The sequence below is a fragment of the Falco naumanni genome, chromosome 1, assembly GCF_017639655.2.
Source record: "Falco naumanni isolate bFalNau1 chromosome 1, bFalNau1.pat, whole genome shotgun sequence".
Taxonomy (NCBI): Eukaryota; Metazoa; Chordata; class Aves; order Falconiformes; family Falconidae; genus Falco; species Falco naumanni.
The window spans coordinates 75714335-75736412 of record NC_054054.1 but is presented as its reverse complement, the minus strand read 5'-3'; the positions used below and the strand labels follow the sequence as shown (position 1 = coordinate 75736412).

General features: G+C 46.5%; 3 protein-coding genes across 4 annotated transcripts; 1 reads left to right on the top strand and 2 right to left on the bottom strand.

Moving 5' to 3' along the window:
- Positions 1-879: 879 nt before the first annotated feature.
- Positions 880-21127, top strand: LOC121090876 (probable E3 ubiquitin-protein ligase HERC3). Of its 2 annotated transcripts, none has more exons than XM_040599663.1 (23): positions 880-976; positions 1791-1923; positions 2212-2288; positions 2824-3045; positions 3781-3872; positions 4464-4594; positions 5363-5511; positions 5807-5883; positions 6198-6292; positions 8086-8145; positions 8902-9004; positions 9165-9348; positions 9679-9857; positions 10985-11080; positions 12288-12341; positions 12467-12589; positions 15754-15894; positions 15974-16140; positions 17224-17290; positions 17491-17570; positions 18584-18767; positions 19164-19263; positions 19902-21127. In XM_040599663.1, the coding sequence occupies exons 1-23, from the start codon at positions 895-897 to the stop codon at positions 20114-20116; spliced, it is 2811 nt and encodes a 936-aa protein (XP_040455597.1). In that variant the 5' UTR covers positions 880-894; the 3' UTR covers positions 20117-21127. The 2 variants fall into 2 exon arrangements, with proteins under 2 accessions (XP_040455597.1, XP_040455588.1); XM_040599654.1 differs by having other exon boundaries at positions 12288-12392.
- PIGY (phosphatidylinositol glycan anchor biosynthesis class Y) lies at positions 14357-15093 on the bottom strand. The gene has a single exon (XM_040599689.1). It carries the CDS (start codon positions 15091-15093, stop codon positions 14863-14865), a length of 231 nt encoding a protein of 76 aa, XP_040455623.1. The 3' UTR covers positions 14357-14862.
- PYURF (PIGY upstream open reading frame) lies at positions 15136-15627 on the bottom strand. The gene is made up of 2 exons (XM_040599677.1): positions 15428-15627; positions 15136-15277 (listed from the first exon to the last, which is right to left on the bottom strand). Exons 1-2 carry the CDS (start codon positions 15613-15615, stop codon positions 15136-15138), a joined length of 330 nt encoding a protein of 109 aa, XP_040455611.1. The 5' UTR covers positions 15616-15627.
- Positions 21128-22078: the final 951 nt, after the last annotated feature.

Here is a 22078-nt window from a genome sequence, read left to right as displayed (position 1 = left end):
GCATTACATTTTCTTGAGCAGACTGAATTCAGTGAATCAGTGGACGCTACGAGGAATACAGTGAAAAGGCTCTTAGGTGTTTTGATCCACTTCATCACGGGCATCCCTGATTTCACCATCACGATGGGCCTGCGTGCACCACTCCTGTGAGAAAGCGTGGGGGGTGGGCAGGTGGGGTGGCCTTTCCCGGGGGGAAGCTTCCAGGGTCTTTGAAGGTAAGGGGGAGGTTGAGCAGACGGTAGGAGAGACTGTCCAAGAATGGATGCAGACGGCTTTCAGATGTTGATACATTCCTGAAGCGGCCATTTCACCTGTGCTCGGCTTCACCCCGCCAGGCAGCCCCCCGGCTTCGCACGGGCTCTCAGGATCCAGGGAGCAGCAGGGCAGGTCTCTGAGCCCACGGAAAGCTGTGGAGGGACACGGGCGGGTCACTCGCCGAGACGAGTAATTAAGGCAAACGGGTGCCTTTTCCTCACTGCACCCCGCGGTGCCCTGCCCGCCCTCCGCCCTCCTGCCGCCGGCCGGGGGGACCCGGCAGCGCCCCAAACCCGGCAGCGCCCCCAGCCCGGCAGCCCCCCCAGCCCGGCAGCGCCCCCAGCCCGACAGCGCCCCAAACCCGGCAGCCCCCCCAGCCCGGCAGCCCCCCCCAGCCCGGCAGCGCCCCAAACCCGGCAGCCCCCCCAGCCCGGCAGCCCCCCCAGCCCGGCAGCTCACGCGTTCTCAGGCAGGGCTGCGGGTTTACCGCTACGGGGGCGGTCGCGCCCGCTGCGGCTCCTCCCGCTGCCGCGGCACCCGCCAAGTTTCGGTTTCGGTTCCGTTTCCCCGCCGGGGCGGGGCGTTCCCGGTGCTGCCGCCGAGCTGCCGGGCGGCCGGCGGGGACCGGCGAGCGGGGAGATGGCGGCGGGACGGCGGCAGCAGCAGCGGCGTCGGCGGGGCCGAGGAAGCGGCTCCGCGCAGCGGCCGCGGCAGACGGGAGGTAGCGACCGGGGGAGCGGGGGGGCGGCCGGGGGCCGGGGCCGGGAGCCTCCCGGCTGGGGGCTGCACTCGCCCCCGGAGCCGAGCGCGCCGAGGGGGGCTGTGCTGGGCAATGGGCACGGATCTCCCTCTGGCTGCACGCACGGGGGAGGTGCGAGCAGGGTGGACAGCGAGCCCCCAGCAGCGAGGGGGGGCAGGCTGTGCCGGGGAGCACCTTTCAGCTGGGGCATCCCGGGTCTCAGGCGCCTGTGCTGCGGTGGGGCTGCACACGAATGACGGTGTCTGGCTGGTGCCCCGGGGTCGGGGGAGCACCTGCAGCCCCTCAGCTGCAGACCAGAAGGGACATCCTTCAGCTCTACGTAGGCAGTTTCTGAATTCTCCATCATTGCTTCTCCAGTAAAGCATCCGACTTCAAGGCATCCCACCCCCAAGGCTGTGACAAATCTGGGGTGATCAGGTACCTCAGGAAGTGCTTTATCTCCCCAGAACAATCCACAGCTGTGCAAAAGTAAGGGAGTGTGCTTCTTGCTGACGTTTTGCTGATCATCCCTGCAGCTGGTGGCAGAGCAGCCTAAGAGATGGAGAAATGTCTTTTAGTGCTAGTCAGGAGAGTCATCTGGCATGAAGTGGGTAGGACACTGAAACCCCAAGGGGCTGGAGAAAATAAGTTGTACACGCTTGTCTCACGTTTTCCTGAGGAGCAGAAGCTCTTGGTGAAGGCGGTAACACACAGAGAACTTGGGGAGGGGGCCAAGATGGTTAGGATGCCTGCTGCCTTGGCGTGACCGTCGTGCCTGTCTGAATTTGTTCTGCAGAACATGTACAGTCGCAGAGGAACGAAAAGGTGCAATGCTCAAACCACGATGCAACACATACCCTTGTTCTCTCCCCTGATGGGAAGCTTTCCGAAGGCTGGGTTACAGCTTCAGCCGCCGGCTCTAAGACAAGGTAAGAAGCTTTCATGGGGTGGAGGTTGGGATGGGAGCTCTCAGAAAATGCAGCCCGCTTTTCCTGAACGTAACATCCCTGAAACTGAGGCACGCTCCTGTTGTAGAGAGGGAACTGGAACTTTAACCTTCCATTACTAGGTAGTAGAGTGAATCAGCTTACAGGCGACCTATGTTTTTCCGTGTAATTCCCGCTAAATGTGCTGGGATTCGGTGAGCAGACGATCTTCATCCTTTACTCTGTCTCATGGCACAGCATCTGTCTATTTTTTTCTCCTTATTTTTGTAGGCTGGTGAAAGAACTAGGAAACAAAGATGTTGTTCAAATAGCATGTGGGGACGAGCATGCCATGGCGCTAACCAGAGGTAACCTCTTTCAACCACATTTTTTCCTCCAGATGAGAGTCACATTATGGCAGGCTTGCTCTCAGAAGGGAGTGTTTGAACAACTTCCAGTAGTTGGTGACACCATTAGAGAGCAATGAGCGGTGGGTAGGGGACACAAAGTGTGCTGGCTGTCCCAGTACCCAGGGACCTGCAGCTCTGTCTCCCTCTGGTCCTTGAGCACAACCCCTCTGCAAAGGTGCATTGTGGAAAGCAGACATAGCCACCTCGCTCTGCGGTCACCAGACCTGCTCACTCTTAAGTTGGAGCACCTCTCTGGTTGGTTTTAGAGGTGGAAGCACACCCTGCCTTTATTCTTGCTGTGCTCCATCACACGGGCAGTATGGGACCACCCCAAAGGGGTCAGAAGCAAAGAGGGACTTCTAGCTGCAGGTGATGGTCTCACCTTGGAGCTTGGTCTCTGAGAACAGAGCTGATTTTCGCTCCCACTCCCAAAATGCAAACACTCAAAGGAAGCAGTGAGGCTGACCTGTTTTCTTTTGTTCTGTGTGTGAAGGAGGTGAGCTCTTCACCTGGGGCCAGAACGCCCATGGACAGCTCGGAGTGGGGAGCCAAACCACGTGCATTCCCAGACCACATCTGGTAGAAAGACTGAAGGGCATCTCGCTCGCTCAAATTGCTGCTGGAAGAGCTCACAGTGCTGTTGTATCACTCTCTGGAGCTGTGTACTCCTGGGGAAAAAACGATTTTGGACAGCTGGGACTCGGAGACACAGAAGGTAAGGAAGGACAGCAGTAGGAAGGTGTTTTCCTGGCCAGTGAGCTTCCCGCAGGCACAGGAGTGGCTCCTCAGGACTGTCAAGCCCCTTTAGAGCAGCGGTGGATGGTAAAGTCATTTGGAGAAAGTATATCTGGGTAAGTTCTGTTTCCTGACCAGAAAGGTCATGCAGGGACTTTCTACAGAGAACTTCCATTCATTTTATGCGGCCAACTGGATAGCACAGGCTCTTAAAACCTCATGTCTCAGAGGTCTCTTTCCACTCCCATTCTCTCTCCAGGCAGTCTTGCATGAAATAAACTAATTTTATACCTCTCTGCCTTCTGTAGTTCTCTGTAAACACAAGGTGAGAGAAGAATTAAAATCACCCATTGTCTTCAAACCTAGAAGGCTACAGCAGAGGTGCCCTAGCCTGAAGTCGGTGGGATCTGAATGAGCCCACACCCTTGAGAGTCAGATATTTTGAAGCCAAGTGCCTTTTGGCAAGCAGATGTGAAAGCACTGCGTTGTTTCAGATCAAATGTAAATGAAAAGACAATCCTATGAAAAAAGACAGAACATTGTAAGAAAGAATATGTTATCATGGAGGGTAGAAAACAACTTAAACCCAAGCTGTAAATGCATGAATTCCTGTAAGAGAGGACTGAAAAGTGCAAACCCTCCATATTTTCTAAATCTTTCTTTGTGTGAGACCCCCCAGCATGCTTTCACTTTAGCAGCGCTATCTTCTTTCCAGACAGGAGCTGCCCATCGTACATCGGGGCGTTGGAGCACTGGAAGACTGTATTTATCTCATGTGGGGCAGATCATACTGCAGTTCTCTCCAAGGTGAGTCTGAAATGGAAATTCAGCGTCTGAGACCTCACCCTGCAATAAAAGATAACATTGCTAAAAGTCAGCACAGAGAAACTGGGATGGCAATGCCTGCTTCCATCCGGGTTTGAAGCCGATCCCCAAGGGATGCTTACTAAGCTATTGGGAAAACTGGCCTTTTCTCACATTCCCGTCACCTGCACGCAAACTTTTGCAGGGATGTGGTGAATGGGAGTTCTGGGGCAAAGAGGTGCAGTTCCACTCACAGTGCTTTTTGAAAATATTTTCTTTTTTTATAGCATATTGGGGACTTCAGAAAATGTGACCAATACCTAATTCACTTGGGTTCACTCATAAAAGTAAAATTCTTAAGTGATAGGGAGTTATTCTCAGGAGCTAAATTGCTTTTCTCAGGAGTTAAATGATTTGGCCATTACAGTGTAGGGTTAGGCTTGATGTGAACGCCACCTGGCCACCTGCGTTTGAATCGGGGATGTTTTGTATCAAGTCCCGTTTAACTGTGTCGTGCCGGCTGTCACTCCGTGGTGACCATCTGAACACCATTAATGATGCGGCGATCCTGTTGTTTGTTCCTTCACCTTCAAGGAGGGGTTGGTGTGCACCTTTGGAGCTGGAGGGGCCGGCCAGCTTGGTCACAACTCCACCCGGAATGAACTCGTGCCTCGTGTGGTGGCCGAGCTGTGGGGAGCGAGAGTCTCGCAGGTTGCCTGCGGCAGGTGGGACAGTACCAATAACATCCCTTCTAAGGTCAAGGTCCTAGGGGAATCGCTGGAGAACAGTAGGGAGGGGAGTCACCGGGATGTTGAACCTGCATCCCGGTAGGTCAGCACTGTCAGAATATTGACCACTCTCCAAGTGTAAGCCACCCTTCTGCCCCAGCAAAAGCAAAACCCTCTGCCCCTGCCAAGCAGAGGGAGAGGGCAAAACCCCAGAAGCCCTTGGTTTTTCGATCTTGTAAGAAATGAAGGGTGTACTGGGTTCCAAAGGGCAAAAGCTTGTCAAAAGCCTTTGTCAGGAAGGTCACCGAATTCCTTTTCGCTTTGACAAACTGGTGCGTCCTTAGAAAGAGTTAAAGAGCGGTGGTAATTACCCAATTTCATTCTGCCTTTCTGGAACTGGGCCAGAAAAAGTGTCCTGTCAACTTTCCTGGGCTTTGTATCATGCTCAGCAGCACAAAAGTTGCGCTTGTAAAAACGGCAGGACGTGAATCTAGCAAGGCATAACCCTTTATTTTTGTATGTGGAACCGGGGTAAATCACTAATATTAGAGGATAGTATAGATTTGAGTCCTGATGTTCCTTTATTGCTGCCTGTTTATGCAAGGAAGGGTTCTAAGACTTTGGTTAAAAGGATTCTGCAGCTGGACCTTCAGGGCTTCTAAAGACAAGCCTCAGCTATCCCCTCTGAAAACATTATCTGTAAATTTGGTTCTGACCAGCCCAGTGGTATTAGCTTAGTATGACCATTTTTCTTTTTCTGAACAGACAGCACACCCTGGTCTATGTCCCTTCCTTGGACAAAGTCTATTTCTTTGGTTCTGGTGAAGAAGGACAGCTGGGAGATGAGAGAAAGCCTAATCAGTTGATACCACTTCCCATCGATTTACCAGTGAACCCTGGAAAATCCTGTCAGGGTAATGACCACTGCAGATGTGTACAATCTGTATCTGTTTCTCCCAGGGAGATGCTTGCTTTCTTGATTTCATGTTTACACCGCGAGACTAACATTACATCTCATGCTTGCTTGGTCATCCCAATAGATTCTACAACAGATAATTCCATTTGCTGCTTGATTTATCATTGTGGGTAATGGCCGCATAGAATCAACTTTTAGACAGACAGCTACTATCCGAGGGTTTTTTTTTACTGTGTGCTGTGTGCTGAACTCTCTGAAGATAACGACTGTTTCATCTTTTTATTTGTTCACAGAAAACAACACGTCACAAAAGGTGATCGAAATTATCGCAGGAGGAAACCAAAGTATTGTCCTTTGCAAGGAGAACCAGGTATGTGCATATTTGATCATGGCTTCTAATTTAACCATCGTTCACATTACTGCTGGAAACATTTGGATTTTCTGTCCTGCTTTTAGTGCTCCAAGTTCATATACATCTCTTGCAGTTCTTTCCATGCTTACCCAGAAACTAACTTGTATTGCAATACTATATATCTGTCCTGTGGTTAGTGCATCTGGATCATGCTGTGATTGACCATTAATTTGTTCATACTTAGGCCGAAATCTTGTAATGATTGGCTTGAAAAAAAGAATCCCATCTGCTAGACCTGTAATCTTGCCAATATTTTCATGCATTTCACACAGAATTCCTATTTGAATGGAATTGCCACTCTGAAAGGTGAAGAAGCGGATGCATGGGTTTCTAATTCCAGTTTGCAAGATTGGAACAGTATAAGAAAGTAAGTCAGAAACCTGCTGGTTTGTTGGGTTTTTTCCCTCTGATACATGATCTTCTCTAAAAATCCTTATTTCTGGAGACTGTTGTAGGAACTGATGTTCAGGAATTTAGCTGAGACGGAGTCTTGTACCAGCACTTCTTACCTAGTTTTTTGCACAGGAAAAGAAGAGCTGTTCATAAGCAACAACCCTTCAATAACCCTTTTGCAGGAACAGAGCAGACTTACTGCTTGCCTTTGGAAGCCTGTCCTCCCCCTCGTCTTGAGCAGAATGGTCATTAAGTTGATGAAGAGCCGACAGGTTAAATCACCGAAAGATTCAGTCTGCAGGCAGACCGAGACCTTGTGCAAAAATTGTAATCCAGAGTACCCAAACTGGAATGTTTTGTGTGTGTCAGCATTTAAAAATCAGTGATCCCTTCTTTAGTTACCCATTTTCAAAAGCATTTGAAAAAGGGTAACCCATTTTCAAAAAAAAATTACCCATTTTCAAAAGCAGTAAGTATATACTACTGTGGGAAGCCTTACACTTAGGGCTGAGAATTATGATTATGTAGCCTTTTTTCAGATCTTACGTGGGAGGTTATTTTCTTTGGCCGAGTCTAATCCCAGCTGCTGATTTTGAGCATTTAAAAATCTTGGCTGATTTGGATCTAAACGTTTCCCTGACCATTTTTAGTGTGGTTTGGATCATCTGGAAAGTGGTTGTTGAGAGGGTTCTTTCCAGATCTCAATAGGAAGGGCCTGACAGCAAATATCTTAATAAAATAGCTGCTTTAATAAGAGTAGAACCAGGAATACAGGTAGTGAGTAAGCCTAGTGTCCCTTCAGATGCTGGGAACCCAGCTTTCACACAGCAGCAAATGGATACTCTGATGGATTTTCCCCCAGCCTGCTACAAAGGCCCTGCCAGTGGAGGGGTTCCTCCTCCAGTGTCTTTTATTTTGTATAACAAACCAAACCAGATGTTGAGGTTTAACCCCAGCTGGCAGCTAAGCACCACACAGCTGCTTGCTCACTCCGCCCAGTGGGATGGGGGAGAGAATCAGAAGAGTGGAAGTGAGAAAACTTGTGGGTTGAGATAAAGGCAGTTTAATAGGTAAAGCAAAAGCTGTGCAAGCAGAGCAGAACAAGGCATTCATTCCCCACTCCCCATGGGCAGGCAGTTGCCCAGCCATCCCCAGGAAGGCAGGGCTCCATCACGCGTAATGGTGCCTTGGGAAGACAAACGCCATCGCTCCAAACATCCCCCTTCCTCCTTCTTCCCCCAGTTTATATATACTCAGCACGACATCCTATGGTATGGAGTATCCCTTTGGCCAGTTCGGGCCAGCTGCCCTGGCTGTGTCCCCTCCCAGTTTCTAAGAAACTGAAAAGCCCTTGGCTGGGTCTGACCCTCACCCAGCAGCAACCAAACCCACCCGTGTGCTGCCAGCAGTGTTCTCACACCGAACCCAAACCACAGCACTGCACCAGCTACCGAGGAGAAAATTAACCCTATCCCAGCTGAAACCAGGACACCAGATACCATCCCAGCCTGTCAGGGGAAGGTATCTCCATCATAACACCCACCGACAGGAGCAGGTTCCCTTACAAGGCCCAGGAGAGCAGGGCTGGCTTGCTGGAGATCGCCAACTCCTTGAATACAATCTCTTCTGCAACACTGTCAATACAGTGGTGCTAAGAAAACTTTCATGTGGTTGAGTGCAGACACACTCGTATACACATTTTTTGTTCTTTCAGTATTAAAAACGTGAAGTTGAAAGGATTGACTTTAGTTTCTTTTTTACCATCAGGAATATCAAACTCATCTTTTCATCTGAGGCTTGCATCAATGGAAGCTTCCTGGAGAAAAGGTAGTGTGCACGACTTAGACATAACAGAATGTATTGGCTGCGTGAAAACTGATACGGAGGAGTGAAAATTGGCTACCGAATGCATTTGGTGCAACTGGTGTCACAGGAAGGAGTATGAAATGGAAACATGGATGGTAGGGGCTTCCTTAGGCAAAAAATGCACTTTTCTGGCAACTTGTCTGGAATTTGCAGGGCAACTGCTTAACTCCTTCATAAGCTTTAATTTCCTAATGTACCAAATTTGTACCAAACATGACGCAGAAAGTGTTATTTTAGGCTTCGTATGTAGAGAAGATTAGTCGTATCTGAATTTGCGAGAAGCAAGTCTGTATTTTTCAAAACCCAAGCTAAAATTAAGGGGTTTATCCCCCCAGCCATATTGAAATTTGCTATAGAAGCTCACATCTGGCAGATTATCCTACGGTGACTTTTCACAGAGGATGGTAATCCCTTTAGGCAATGTTACAGGTCCCAAAGGCTCCACAATAGCTCCTCCCAGCGCTGAAGTGCAAGTCATTTTAGGGTGAAATACAGGAACCCCACCATTAACAGTACACAGCCACACAAGGCAGGAAAGACAATATTCAACAGGTCACACCACAGTGAGGATATCTTCTTAGAACAGATGAAATTATACCCACTGGAGCTGGGGCTGAACTTTCCAAGTATTTTCTGATGTTAGGGTGTTTCACTGCTTGGTCAGTAACAAACCCAGCTTCTCACATGAGTTGGTTTTATTTTTTTCCTTTGTGATAGAGACAAACATTTCAAAACTTCCAAAGAAGTCTCAGGTGTAGACGTGTCAGAAGTGAAACGTTTTTATGAGAAGATCAGCATGCAGCCAGAAGTCTTTCAGGAGGTAAGGATTTGGTATAAAGATTCTCACTACACAGTTACTGAGGAGCCCTGGATTTGTGCTTGAAACTTGGGAATTTCATGCCAACCTAATTCATAGATGATTTTGGCAAAACATAATTGCCTTTTTAATTCTTGTCTTTTTTTTTTTTTTTCCTTTGAAGGTGCAAAGGGAGGTGGAGAAGTTACTGCCATCATTGTCTTCCTCTCCCATCTCACCTGAAAATTTCAGAGTCTACTTGATCTTGCCTTTCCTTCTGCAGGGAGAGGATGACAGCTCTTACCATTCTCTCAGGCTTCTAGCACAAGCTATCATGAAGCTCCAGCCAAAGGACCTACAAACTCTTGGTAGGGTTTTATGATGGTAGAAACCAAATGATTTAAATGCTTGGTCATTTTCGTCTGCAGAGCAAGAGTTAGTATTGCTGATGTAATTTGTTCCAGAGTTCAGCCTGAAAGAAATGCTTTTGGTAGAAACATGGGGACTATGCAGGAAGACATAAGAAAAAAAAATCTCAGTCTGAGATTTCCTAATTTTTGTAGTGCAAAATTGAGCCTTTTTTTTTTTTTTTTTTTTTTTTTTTTAGTTCATTTGATTAAAAATGTAGCTTTATCCAGAAATGGCAGTTATTTGCATGTTACCTGTGACAGATACTTCACTAGCTGTTTTCTTTGCAGAATGCCTATGGTCAAATCTAGAAACAGCCTTTTTCAAGGAGCTGGTCACTATATATCAGAGGGTTTCGGAGAAAAACCTGATTGATTTTTTCCTGGAAGTCACAGAAGGCCTAAGAGACCCCTTCAGCCTGCACCCACATGAAACAGTGACTCTGCAAATACTGCAGATTCTTTACCAGGTGAGAGAGTCTTTGGACCCTGATCAGATAGGGTGTATCAGTATGAGCTAGAGTATTTTAATCCTTTTTACTTGAATTTTCTGGGTTTCCTTCTTACAAGGGAACATGTCACTTGACATGGTTTCAGGAATCTTTTCCGCTGTACACCAGCATAGCTTTGAAGGAATCCTGCTCTGGAGTTGTGCCTGGTTGACCCTCTATAGAAATGAAGAGCTGAAGGACCTTACAGCCCCTGGCAGGGGGAGGGATGCTTTCGGTGGTGTGAGGAGCACATGCATCAATGTGTACAGGGCTGTGGACGTGGTGTCCCATTCCCCTTTCTGCTGGTGAGATCCCTCACCCCAGTAACTGCTTACAGCACTTGAAAGACAACCCACCTGCTTGGCGCATCGTGGGTGCCACAGTAATGCTGTGTGATGCTTTAAGAGCCTGTTGCCTGAGAAATTTTCTGGGACAACAGAATTAGAGCATCTTCAGCTGCACACAAGCAAGGGGAATAAAAGGGGCAGTAACTGCATTCTTCTTGACAACCATCCTTTCTCCTGCTGAGATGTTCAAAGTTTAGGAAAGTCAAGAGTTCAAGCATGCACTTAGTATGAATCAAAGAGTCGTTAAATTTTGTTCAGAGTTGAATATCCTTTTGGCTGAGAATGCAGATTTGGGCCTCAAAGTTTAGACTTTTGAATCTGCATTTATCTAGATAAATAAACTCAGAAGTGTAGCAGGCCTGCTCCTCCGTAAGTGGCTACATCATTTGGAGCTTTACATGTTCACCGTCCTCCCAAAGATCCTACCTTTGCCAGGCAACAATGAACGTGAATAGGGAACTTCAGATTGTCCTGCAACATGAAAGATACCGAAAGTGAAACATACCTTTCCTCATGGAGTCTTGTTAAGGGATCTTCACTGTAAATGAAAATTGCTTTCCTACTAGTTTATACATGGCTTTCTGAGACTGGTCACTGCTGAGCGCTGTGCTACTCGTAGCACTTCTATCCTGCTTCTGTGCAGGGTCTCAGAGCTCTTTCTGCTGAAAGCCTGTTACTCCTTAGTTCTGTCTTGCCACACAGGCGCACAGCTCGCTAGATCTGCTCACACCCCTTTTCATATTGCATGTATCAATGCAGGTGAACTCCAGAACTGGTTTCAGAGTACAAGCAAACAACTTCTATGTGCCTCCAGTGAAAGTGATTATTGCATTATGTTGGTCCTTCAATAAAGAAGTAAGTATATAACCTTACCAGCCATGCAAAACACTCCCCCCCCCCCCCCCCCCAGTTTTATTGGCATGAGTTGATATATATGAAGTCAACTCTAGATGCTAGCCCAGTACCTCTCAAAGACAATGTATTTTCCCTAGTCCTCCAGCTGTTCTAAATCATGCAAACCATTCACCATCCCAGTTTTTAGCAGCTACAATAGCACCTTCCTTGAGATGACCCAGAGCTGTCCTCCAACATCTTAAGCAGCTCTGTTTGTGTTGAACTGATGGTCAGTGTGAAACAGCACCATGAGGGGATGGTTGCTATACTTCTTGTTCCTCTGGGTTTTATTATGTTTAATTAACAGAAATACTGTGAGGTCTCTTTAAACTTCTACATAGAAACCCTATTGAGCATTTCAATTTATTTAAATCTAAAAACAAAGCCGTGGTAATAAAAGATAGTCTGTGAAATGGTTCATTTCTTGATGATATGGAGGAGCGAAAATTAGCTACCAAATGCATTTGGTGCAACTGGCGTCACAGGAAGGAGTATGAAATGGGAACATGGATAGTAGGGGCTTCCTTAGGCAAAAAATGCACTTTTCTGGCAACTTGTCTGGAATTTGCAGGGCAACTGCTTAACTCCTTCATAAGCTTTAATTTCCTAATGTACCAAATTTGTACCAATTAACCAGAGTGGAGGAGGTTTGAGAAACAGTATAGAATCAAAAGCCAAAAAGGACATTATCTGAAGTTGCTTCCTTATCACACTGGAGGTGTAACACTTTGAAGTAGATTATTTTGTATACCAATACCTACTGTTGAGATTACAGATAATAAATGCAACAGGTTTTAACAACAATGTACCATGACCTGGGTATCCAGGACATTTTTACACAGTGTGTTTTGGTTTAGCTGAATTACAGAAGAAGCTATTAAAATCACAATCCGTTTTATTCCTGGGGCACTGTAACACAAGTGTCTGCTTGCGCAGACAGCTCAGGTGCCTCTCCAGCGGGGTTTCCCACTCACAGAGGTGTTTAGAAGCTGGTTTTAGAAAGCGTGCCTCTGTTGGTGTAGCATTGATGTACAGAACAAGGGCATATTTCAGAGATATGGGAGTTTGCCAGGGTACAGACTGGAAGTTCAGTCTACACATATATCCCCAAACTCTGATTTTGCAAGAGAAAAATCAACACATCTTTTTCTTTTCCTTGTCATTTCAGACATCCCTATGGATGCTGAGCAAATATCCATGCATCTTTGACATGCAAGACAAGGTCATTGTTCATTACACAGAATGCAAGACTCTGGCCAGCACCTTTAGAGATGTAAGTGTGGCCGATTTTTTTACAATCTAGAAGAGATAAACACACTGCTAACAGACTGTTACTTCTATCTTCAGAGACACTTAACACCATTAGTCCAGAAACACTGGGATTTTCCAGTCAGAAGATGGTGCCTTCTGGAAGACATATGGACCCATCTAAATGACGCATCAACGCAGCAATTCAGAAAGATCTTAAAGGTAAGATACCAAATTATATTATTTGTTAGCTCCAAATACATTGCTGCAGTGTTCTTTGGTTTTCAGTGTTACTAAAGTATTGGTAGAAGGGTTTCAGTATTACTGAGCATACAGCAGAACAGCTACTCATTGAATTATTACAAAACATGTTCTATGGGGGATGCACAGTAAATCTGGAGGGCAGTATCTTACATTCTTATTCCAGGTAGCCATCAAGCTTTGTTGGAGTAAGTCAAATGCAAGTGGCAGTGCTATTTACTGTGAGGTTGCTTTGGAGTCATGTAATAGGATTGTTCAGGAAACCGGTAATTGGTGAAGTCCATTACTACTACTGCTAGGCTGACTTTAAAGACTCTAGGCTAGTTTGCTGTACGCGAAAAACCTGGTCGCTGGGGTGCCAGCCTTAAGAGGGCAGCAAGCAATGTAGCCACAAAAGCCATTTCTCTCATGGAGATGCTGCCTGAAGGGAAAGAAGGATAGTAACAGCAAGAGAGACGAAATGCAGCTCTATTTCTAGCCCTGCCCTGCAAAAGCTGTTAGATAGCTGACGTGGGAGCAGGGCACCTGCCCAGAGCAGAGCTCAGCTCAGGGACCATGTGCCATGTCAGTCACTGACACAAGGGCTGTCAGAGTCTGGCACCACACCTGCGCAGTGGGAACTACAAACATCAGTACCCTGTTACCCGGTTCTGGTTCTTTCCAAGTGAGCCTTCTTGCCAGCCAGAGCTGTCAAAGCTTTTCCTTCCTGTACACTTAGGAGAAGATTCACAATGGGTCCGAGAGTTACCTTTCCTTCCCCCTTCCTCACAACATCAGCTGAAAGAGGCACTTATTTATGGAGGTGAGAAGGCTTGGCTCTGTACTGTCCTCTAGATCTAGTCTCTCTCCACTGATTGTACAAGGAGCCCCGACAAACAGTTGCATTTAGCTAGTCAGCTCTTGAATACACCTCTTGTGGGCACTGCCTTTCATACTGCCCATCAAAGCATTATTTGCTCAGCAGCAGCCTGATAATTTAACTGCACTGTTAGTATCCCACCAAGAGACACTTAAGTCTGTAGTGTTTACAACTTGGTGCTGCATTCCTCCACTTTTCAGCAGGTAAGGGACATTAATGTGTTTGCGTTGCAGCTACAAACCACTCAGGAGCAAAACATAAACCAGAAAGCTTTGTAATAGATTATTGTAGCATTAGCCTGTCCCCCTCGTAGCTGTGTCCCATTAAGACATTTTGGCAGACAGTACCAAGAACTCTGCATGTGACATCCTCATAGTGGTCTGTCACTCCATTCTCCAGTGTTGCTGTAAATGAAAACAAGGAAGGTTGAAGTATTTAGCAGAAGTATCTTCTGTTCCTGCGCTACTGAGGAGAAGATAGTGCTAAGGGGAAAGATACTCTACATACTTAACATTTGTAGCTGCCAACCTGGCTACCAAATCCTGGGCTCAGTTTAGAGTGATTTTTCCTCTAACGTGTAAGCAGATGCCTCTTTAACAAAGATGACCTAGCCTGGCTATGAAACCAGGGCAATCAGACACATTTAACAAATAGTACAGGGACACACATCTCCTAAACAGACCCTGGAATATGTTGGAGGCCACTCTGACAAAACCCCCAAATGCAGAAGTACATCCTTTCTGTAGTGCTGTCATTTCCCCATCTTTTTCTTACCAACCCCCGCCCCAACAAACCCCCCAACCCCTGAAAAAAAACAGCAAACAAACAAAAAACCCCAAGCAAGCAGCTATTGGACACACAGACATGGCTATCATCCAAGTAAATGTCTTCATTTAACTCAAGTTTTGTTATTAAAAGTCAGCCTAATTATGTTCTTCTGACAGTGAGAGAAATACATTTCAGTACACACATCGGTTCAAAACAAAGCCAAAGCTTGTAATTCAAAGAACAATTCCTATCGCTGCATAGTTATTGCTTATTATTTAAGATCAGTTATTTCAGACAGGGTACAGTTCTTCCTCATAAAACCTATCACCACCTAGAAGATATTAATTCATGCCACTACAAACACACAACGCTCTTGAAGGGATACACTAGAAGGAATTGACGCTTCTTGTTATTCCTCCTCTTTATCTGCCTTAGTAGTAATTAACAGGCTGCTGCAGATCACTTCACACAGTTCCAGCTACTACTAGGAAAATGATGACAGTCACTAGGGCCAGAAGGGAAATCTCTCAAATCAACTGCAATACCTGATGAGATTAAATAAATGGAGCTGCTTTAGAGAAGCCCAGGGGTTAGCAAATGCATCGCACTAGTTGTGCCTGAAAAGCTTAATCCCCATCCAGGTCCACAGGTGGAAGAATACATAAACTGGTATTGTAACAGGAAGGAGGAGACTGTAGAAACATAAGCTGTTTGTGCTGGTGCAGCCCTGTGGGAAGGTTTCATCGACACTGGCCGAGTAAAACAAGCCCGCTAGGGACAGGAGGGGCACCAGCACAGTCAGCGTGGGCAGGGAGGGGAGCACGCCTCCTCCCGCCATCAGTCCCACCAGTCCCAGTAGGCTGCTGTGGCTGGCGAGGCCTCAGGGCTGCTTCAAGCCCTCGGCTGGGGGCTTCTTCTGAGTCGTCCTGGCAGCCTCCGGGATCATGTTCGGGATGCCATCGATGACGGGGTACGCGATGCCCAGCTCCTCGTTAATGAGCTCGTTGGTAGCCTCTTCGTACCTGGCCAGGCAAGTCGGGGAAAAAAACCCAAAACAAACAAAAAAACCAAAACAAACAATGAAAAGAGAGTAACCTGGCCCTGCCCCTCGACAGCCCCCCTCGCTCGACCGGGGGCAGCAGCGGGCCGAGGGCGGGCAGCGGGGCGCTCACCTCAGCGGCCGCTTGGACAGCGGGCACACCAGGAAGCGCAGCAGCGACGGCTCCAGCGGCTGCGGCCGCGCCGATCCCGATCCCTGCCCCGGGTCGGGGTCCCGGCCCTGCCCGCCGCTCGCTGCGCGGCCGCCCGCCGCCGCCCCCCGCAGCACCGCCGCCGCTCCGCGCCCGCCGCCGCGCAGCATGGCCGCCGCCCCCGCCCGCCGCGCCGCTTCCGGTGCGCCGCCGGCCCGGCCCGGGCTGCGCCGCGGTGCGCCACGGGGGTTCCGCTCCGCCCGCGGGTGCCGCTGCCGCCGGCGCTATGGGTGTCTCGGGGCTTGCAGGTGTCCTTCGTGGGCGAGGTCGGACAGGACGGCGGCGGGCTGACCCAGGAGCTCTTCAGCGTGGCCGCCAGGACCCTCTGCCAGCCCGGTACCGGGGCCTTCTGCCGCCTGGCCTCCGGCCTGGCCTGGTTCCCCAGCCAGGTAAGGAGCCGGCCCGCGGGGGCGGGGAGCCCGGGCGGGGGCAGTCACGGCTTTTCTTACCTGCTTGTTTTTTAACCAGGTGCCGAGCTGCGAGGACACCTTCCACCGGGTCGGGACGCTGTTCGGAATGGCCCTGTATCACGCGAGCATGGTGCCTGTCCCCTTCCCCAGGGCTCTCTATAAAAAGCTGCTGGGCCTGGCGCCCACCCTGCAGGACCTCGAGGAGCTGATGCCAGTCGCAGCCCGGTACGAGCCCCCCGTGGGCCCGGTGCAGGCCAGCCGCAGCCTGAGCTCTTGCTGGGAGGCCATGGCTGAGGCTGGGCTCACAGCTCAACACTGGGCACGGAGATCCCCAGGGCTGTGTTCAGGGTGCCCGTGGCAGCTACGTTGGCCACCATGGAGCTGCTGAAGGCCACAGCTTCCCAAGGTGGCCCTTGCCCAAGGCACAGATGTTGCTCTTAAACAGAGGCCGGCACTGCCAAAACTAAAAGCCAAGCCCCATGGCTTAGGAGGGGTCAGGTTTCTGCTCCGTGTAAGCTTAAGTCCACGGAGTGAACATATAGTTCCAAACGCTCTGAGCTGTAGTTGAGACTTGAAAGAACTAAGCACCCAATTACTAATGTTGCTTTTTTCTCTGATTTGCTAATTATCAGTTTCCACAATGTTGTTACACACAAGCATGGTGTTACCATACGCTGCAGTTGTGCCAAATTTGAGAGCCCGCATGCAGGGTTTCCACGAGCTGGGAAAGGAGGTTTCAGGCAGATACAACAGGGAGAGGTGCTGCTGCCACCAACGTAAAGCCTCTAGGTCTCTGATGCCCAGTTTTCTGTGCAAGTGCTATAGATAGCCGAGAAGATGGGAACCCCATCCAACAAGCCAATGACTGTGTCAAGGTGCAAAAGAGTCCTCAGTGAAGTGAAATGTCAGCTCACCTGCAATACTTTGAGAGGTGCTGCACCCCAAAACAGTTCTTTCAGATCATCCCTCTGATCCACAGTTCCTCGCTAGATGATATCTGGAAGAACTCGGCTGTGGTCCAAGCGCACTTGCTACTGAACTTTGTGTAAAGTTATCCCCACAGGGTGTGGTGATGGACTTGCCTGGAGTCCTTTGCGGTGAAGGCATTTGCCCTCATCTCTTGGCAGCAGTGGGATGTAAGTGTATAGATCAGTTTAGGGCCATACATAAAGGTTCTGTGTGAGTGTAGGTGTTGTGTATATACGTGCATTTAAATACTGCTTGTGAAAGGGTGGTTTTCAGCAGAATTTGAAAGTGCATTGAATGGTCATGTTTCTTCTCTGGTTTTTCCTCCTTGTTTTTTGAAAGGAGTCTTCAGGGAATTTTGGATGAAGAATGTGATCAAATACTCGAGAGCCTGGACATGGACTTCACGGTAAAACATTATTGTGCCCTTCAGACATGCCATGTATGTACTCGAGCAAGATGGTGTCCCACTGCAAATGACACAACTTGTCTGTAAACTCAAACTAGTAAGAGTACCATGTCAGACCCTGTAGAAAGAAAGAATGATGTAGCACATATGTATCTGTCATTTATAGATGTAACATCCAATGTTTTCATTTGTTTACGTAGATAATGGAAGAAGGAGGTTCCACGGTTGCCATTGAACTAAAAAAAAATGGTGCCAACATTCCTGTCACTAGGGATAACAGGTCAGTTTTATTTTTCCTATATCTGTTGTCTTGTTGTGAGTGTATGAAATACCATATCTATATCCAGAAAGTACTGAACATCAGCATTGTGCTGTTGGTCTTGGTCCAACAGGTTGTATGCTTTCAGTTCTTGATTTACTTTCTGCATATGTACCAGACATTGGCAGTTTGTGTAAGCGGTGGGTAAGAAGGGGATCCTTGGACATCCTGGCATCTGCATATACAGACATGCTTGGCCTTATCAGGGGAATTCCTAACAAATGTATAAAATACCCCGAAACAATATTTTCTTGGAAATACGGACAGTTTGTCTGGGAGCTCCAGCTATAGGTACACCTGTATAAGTTCCTTCTTAAAAGCAAAATGTTGCCTGCTTAGTTGCATATATGGAACGTATCTTGTATATAACAGAGAAAGAGCGATCTATCAATCTGTTGTGTCAATATTAACTTCAGCACAGGGGAGAGAGAGAAATTCTGTGGCCTGAGTTTGAGGACCAATAGGGATGCGTGAAAGGGCTGTTTAGGAAGCTTGAAGTATAGTGTTTACATTGAGTTGATTGTACGAGCGCAATGTCACTAAACAAATCCCCATCACAAATGCAAGGGTAAAACTGTACTGATAAGCAGCTGTGCAAATACCTATTTTGATTTCAGGGCATTGAATTCCTCAGCATTCAGTGGGGGGTTTGCTGAATTTACACCATTTAGGGCTGCTAGGTTCCATCTTACTAGTGACATGTCTGATAGGATTTCATCGGACTGTTCACATGAAGTACAAGGAGTGTTATCAAAATTAATCCATGTTGGCCAGCATTCTCTTTTATTTGTGATGATCCTCCCAGCTTATTCAGTGAATAAATAATTGGCAGTGTTGACTGCTTTCAGTAAGGACTGAATCTTTACAGTAGAGCAGGTCATACGGAATAAAGGAATAAGGAATAAAGTCCTCTATAATTCCCCTTTTAAAAAAGCACCTATTGCATTGCTTGTTTGATGAATGTATCTTTGCAGGAAAGAATTTGTTGACTTGTATGTGAATTACGTGTTCAATGAATCAATACGGAAGCCATTTGAGGACTTTATGCAAGGGTTTTTAAGAGGCTGCCCAGCTAGAAAGTGGAAGATGTTTCTCCCTGCAGAGCTCCAGATTGTTCTTCAGGGACATACAAAATTTGACTGGCATCTGCTGGAAGAGGTATTGGATACAAGCACAGTGCTTTCTGCTATATCTGCTGAGCATAAGCTCTTGACATGTTCCTTTGCTGAGTGCATAGGTCATGAACAAAAACCAGAAGCTCAAGGGACTCTTTTTTTTTTTTTTTTTTTTTTTTTTTTAATTGTGTCATCATTTTGAGTCTGTTTCTAAACTACATCAGGTACAAGAACAGAGAGGACTAAAAATCAAATCATAGCTCAAGGGTTGTCATATGAATCTTTGAAAAACAAATGAACAAACAGATTCCAGACACTAAGAGGATTTGAATATCTATGAACAGGATTATAAAATTTATCGGATAAACTGTTGTTATTTTAAATAAAAATGGAAATAGTGAGGATTAACTGACCTGTTTTATTTTTATCTCTTCGACAGAATGTGATTTACATACAGTATAAAAAGACAGATCAAATCATTGGGAATTTTTGGACGGTGTTTCACAAGCTCCCAGAAGAAAAAAAGAAAATGTTTCTTGGTAATGTATCAAGCATTTTAATTTTTTCATAGCCCTTTTCTTTCCCCCACAACACACATTTTAGATGCACATGAAAAATGCTGTAGTTCCAAACAGCTTTTTGACACATCCCTGTGTCTGCCTGCCATATTTTCTAGTGAAAGCCACAAAGAAATGGCACAAAAATTTGCACAGGCACAGCTCTGACCCTCCCTACATCCCTTGAGGCTTGCCTGAGTGCTTCTGACTACCTTGAAACTTGCAATTACTTTATCCCTTAATTTTATGGTTACCGGTTTTTGGTCAGAGGCCTCGACTCGTGTGAGCAGACTATGGTGACGTAAGCAGTTTAGCTTTCTCAAAGGATTGCAGAAGGTAGCTCATCTTTTTTAAATGCAGAAGGTCAAACCTAGCCTGGCCTTTGTCATCCACAGGGTCTGTATAAGTAAAAGTAAAAGAGGGCTTATAATGATTATGAATCAGCAAGAGGCTTTATTATATTCAGGTACAAATTCAACAAAGCAAAATGATTAGCTTATGGAAATAGCCATATTTTTACACTTAATTTTCCCTCATGATTTTAATCCTGTGATAACATTATCATGTTTTTTTCTAAATTTGCTAATGTTTTTTTGTTTTTCTTTTTCCCCTTCCTTCAGCTTTTTTGTCAGGGTCTGATCGAATCCCTTGCTATGCACTGGACTGTTTCAGATTTTCTATTGCAGATCCTCAAGTAGAAAATCCAGATGAGATGTATCCTTTTGTCAATACCTGCAGCCATATTTTGTTTCTCCCCAGATACAGAAATAAAAGAATACTCAAGAAAATGTTGCTTGATGCTATAGAGCATAATGAAAATTTTGGCTTGCCCTAACTCTTGGTCAGGAGCACTTTAAAGCAAAAACAAAAACCCAAGTCTTTGTTTCACTTGTCATATTTTTCTCTTAATAACTCCAGTTGACTTACTGGTTTCTACCCTGCCTTATTTTCACTGCACTTTATAAACATTTGGGTGTGTGCATTCACTAAGATTTTATATTGATTATAAAAATGAGCGTAGACTGGATACCTGATTGTTAGATTATAAAGTTAGGAAAGAAGAATCCTATTTAACCCACTTCCAAGAAGCAAGCTGATAACCAAGTATATTTAAATATATGTGCAACCTGTCTACGCTGTGCTGATCTTGTTTAGCTGGTGAGCTTTCAGCAGCAGGGGTTTTGTGATTTGTACATTACCAAACATGCAACCAGTATATGCTAGTCAGTCATTGTTGCAAGAGTAAATGCTAGGGTAAAGTTTTCATCTGCATTAGTTAAGAATTCTTTTGGGGAACAGCTAACGCTAAAGAGACATGTTCCTGCAGACTGTGAATTGAAGGAGCAGCCTGTGCTTACCTGGATATGGCCTTTGACTTACCTGAGAGAAGTTCTTAGGATAAGGATTTGATCACTCCTAGACTTTGTCAAAAGCTGTATTTGTAATGCATTAATGGACTTTTAATTATTTAGTGCAATAAAACTGTGATATTTGTCATGTTTCTTTATATCTTCTGAGAAGATACTTGGCAATGAAATCAAAATTTCAGGCTTGCAGAACAGCTCTGTCTACAGAACGCTGCGGGCTTGAGGCCTGCAGGGCTGCTGGAAGCTCATTGTGGAAACAGTGCCTAACCCTGGCAGGATGCTGACACTGTCAGGCGGGATGTGTGGTTTTCTGTGTATTTTGCTTCGTGTGAAATATATGGAGAGAGAGAGAGAGAGAGAACAGTCATGATTTTTCAGCAGTCTTATCTGTCCGTTTGTATGTTAAATGTGTCAGTGGATAAACTTATGTACAGAAAACTTTTATTGTGTTGAATTAAATGATGATTGATTAATTTTCACACCTGTAGTTGTGTTCTTGCTTGGTTATGCAGCCTATGCATGATTCTATCTGTGTTTTCTGTCCTCATTGTTACCAGGAAGCCATTCACAAGAGGAGTCAAAGGCTGATGTAAGTCTAATTCAAATAGAAGGATTGCATAGGCTGAACCAGTCAAGGTCTTTCACATTTGGTGCAGATTGTGCTTTAGATGAATGTAAAAATTGAAAGCGAGAAGACGACAGGAATTTTTACTTCCTGTTCTGTCTTGACTTTGTGTTGGGTATCACATGCACACCCTCTTGGACCAGGGAGGCTGCCTCTCTGAAATGCCAGTAAATGATATAAACCTTTTTTGGAAGTGACTGTTAGGCTAGTGATGTTTTTTTTTTCTTTAGGAAAGTAAATGTTTCCTAGGAAAGTCATAAGCATGATTTATGAATAGTAAAAAGGATATTGTTACATACTAAGAAAAAGAGAGCTTCCTTTTAAGTTACAGTATAGTAATTAGTAAAGAAAAACTTAAAGCACTCACCTCAAGTACCAGGGTGATATGGGAAAGCAGGTGACACAGTCATGGCGACAGGAAGAGGGGAACTAGTGCCTAGGAGGATGCCAGCTGCCAGCCAAGGGGAGCAAGGGGACATGCCCTGTGGAGAGCTAACCCCTGTCCCTCTCACCCTCCTGGGGCAGACAATGCACCAGAGGGATGCTTGCATCCTCTGGGAAAGGCACTACCCTGCTGCAGGTGTATCTTTGTGGAAAGAGGGAACTGGCAGAAACCCCAGGCTGTTGTCCCCATTGAGCCAGAGGGTCCCCATCCCATGTCCAGCTGATGCTGCCACACCATCGCAGCTTTCTGTTGCGGCAGCTTAGCCCACTGTTCTTCACCAGCCTGTTCCTGGCTGCTTATTTCATTTTTCATGTTTTTTTTCTAAGCCTCCTTTAGGCCTTGGAAATCCAGAGTGATCTT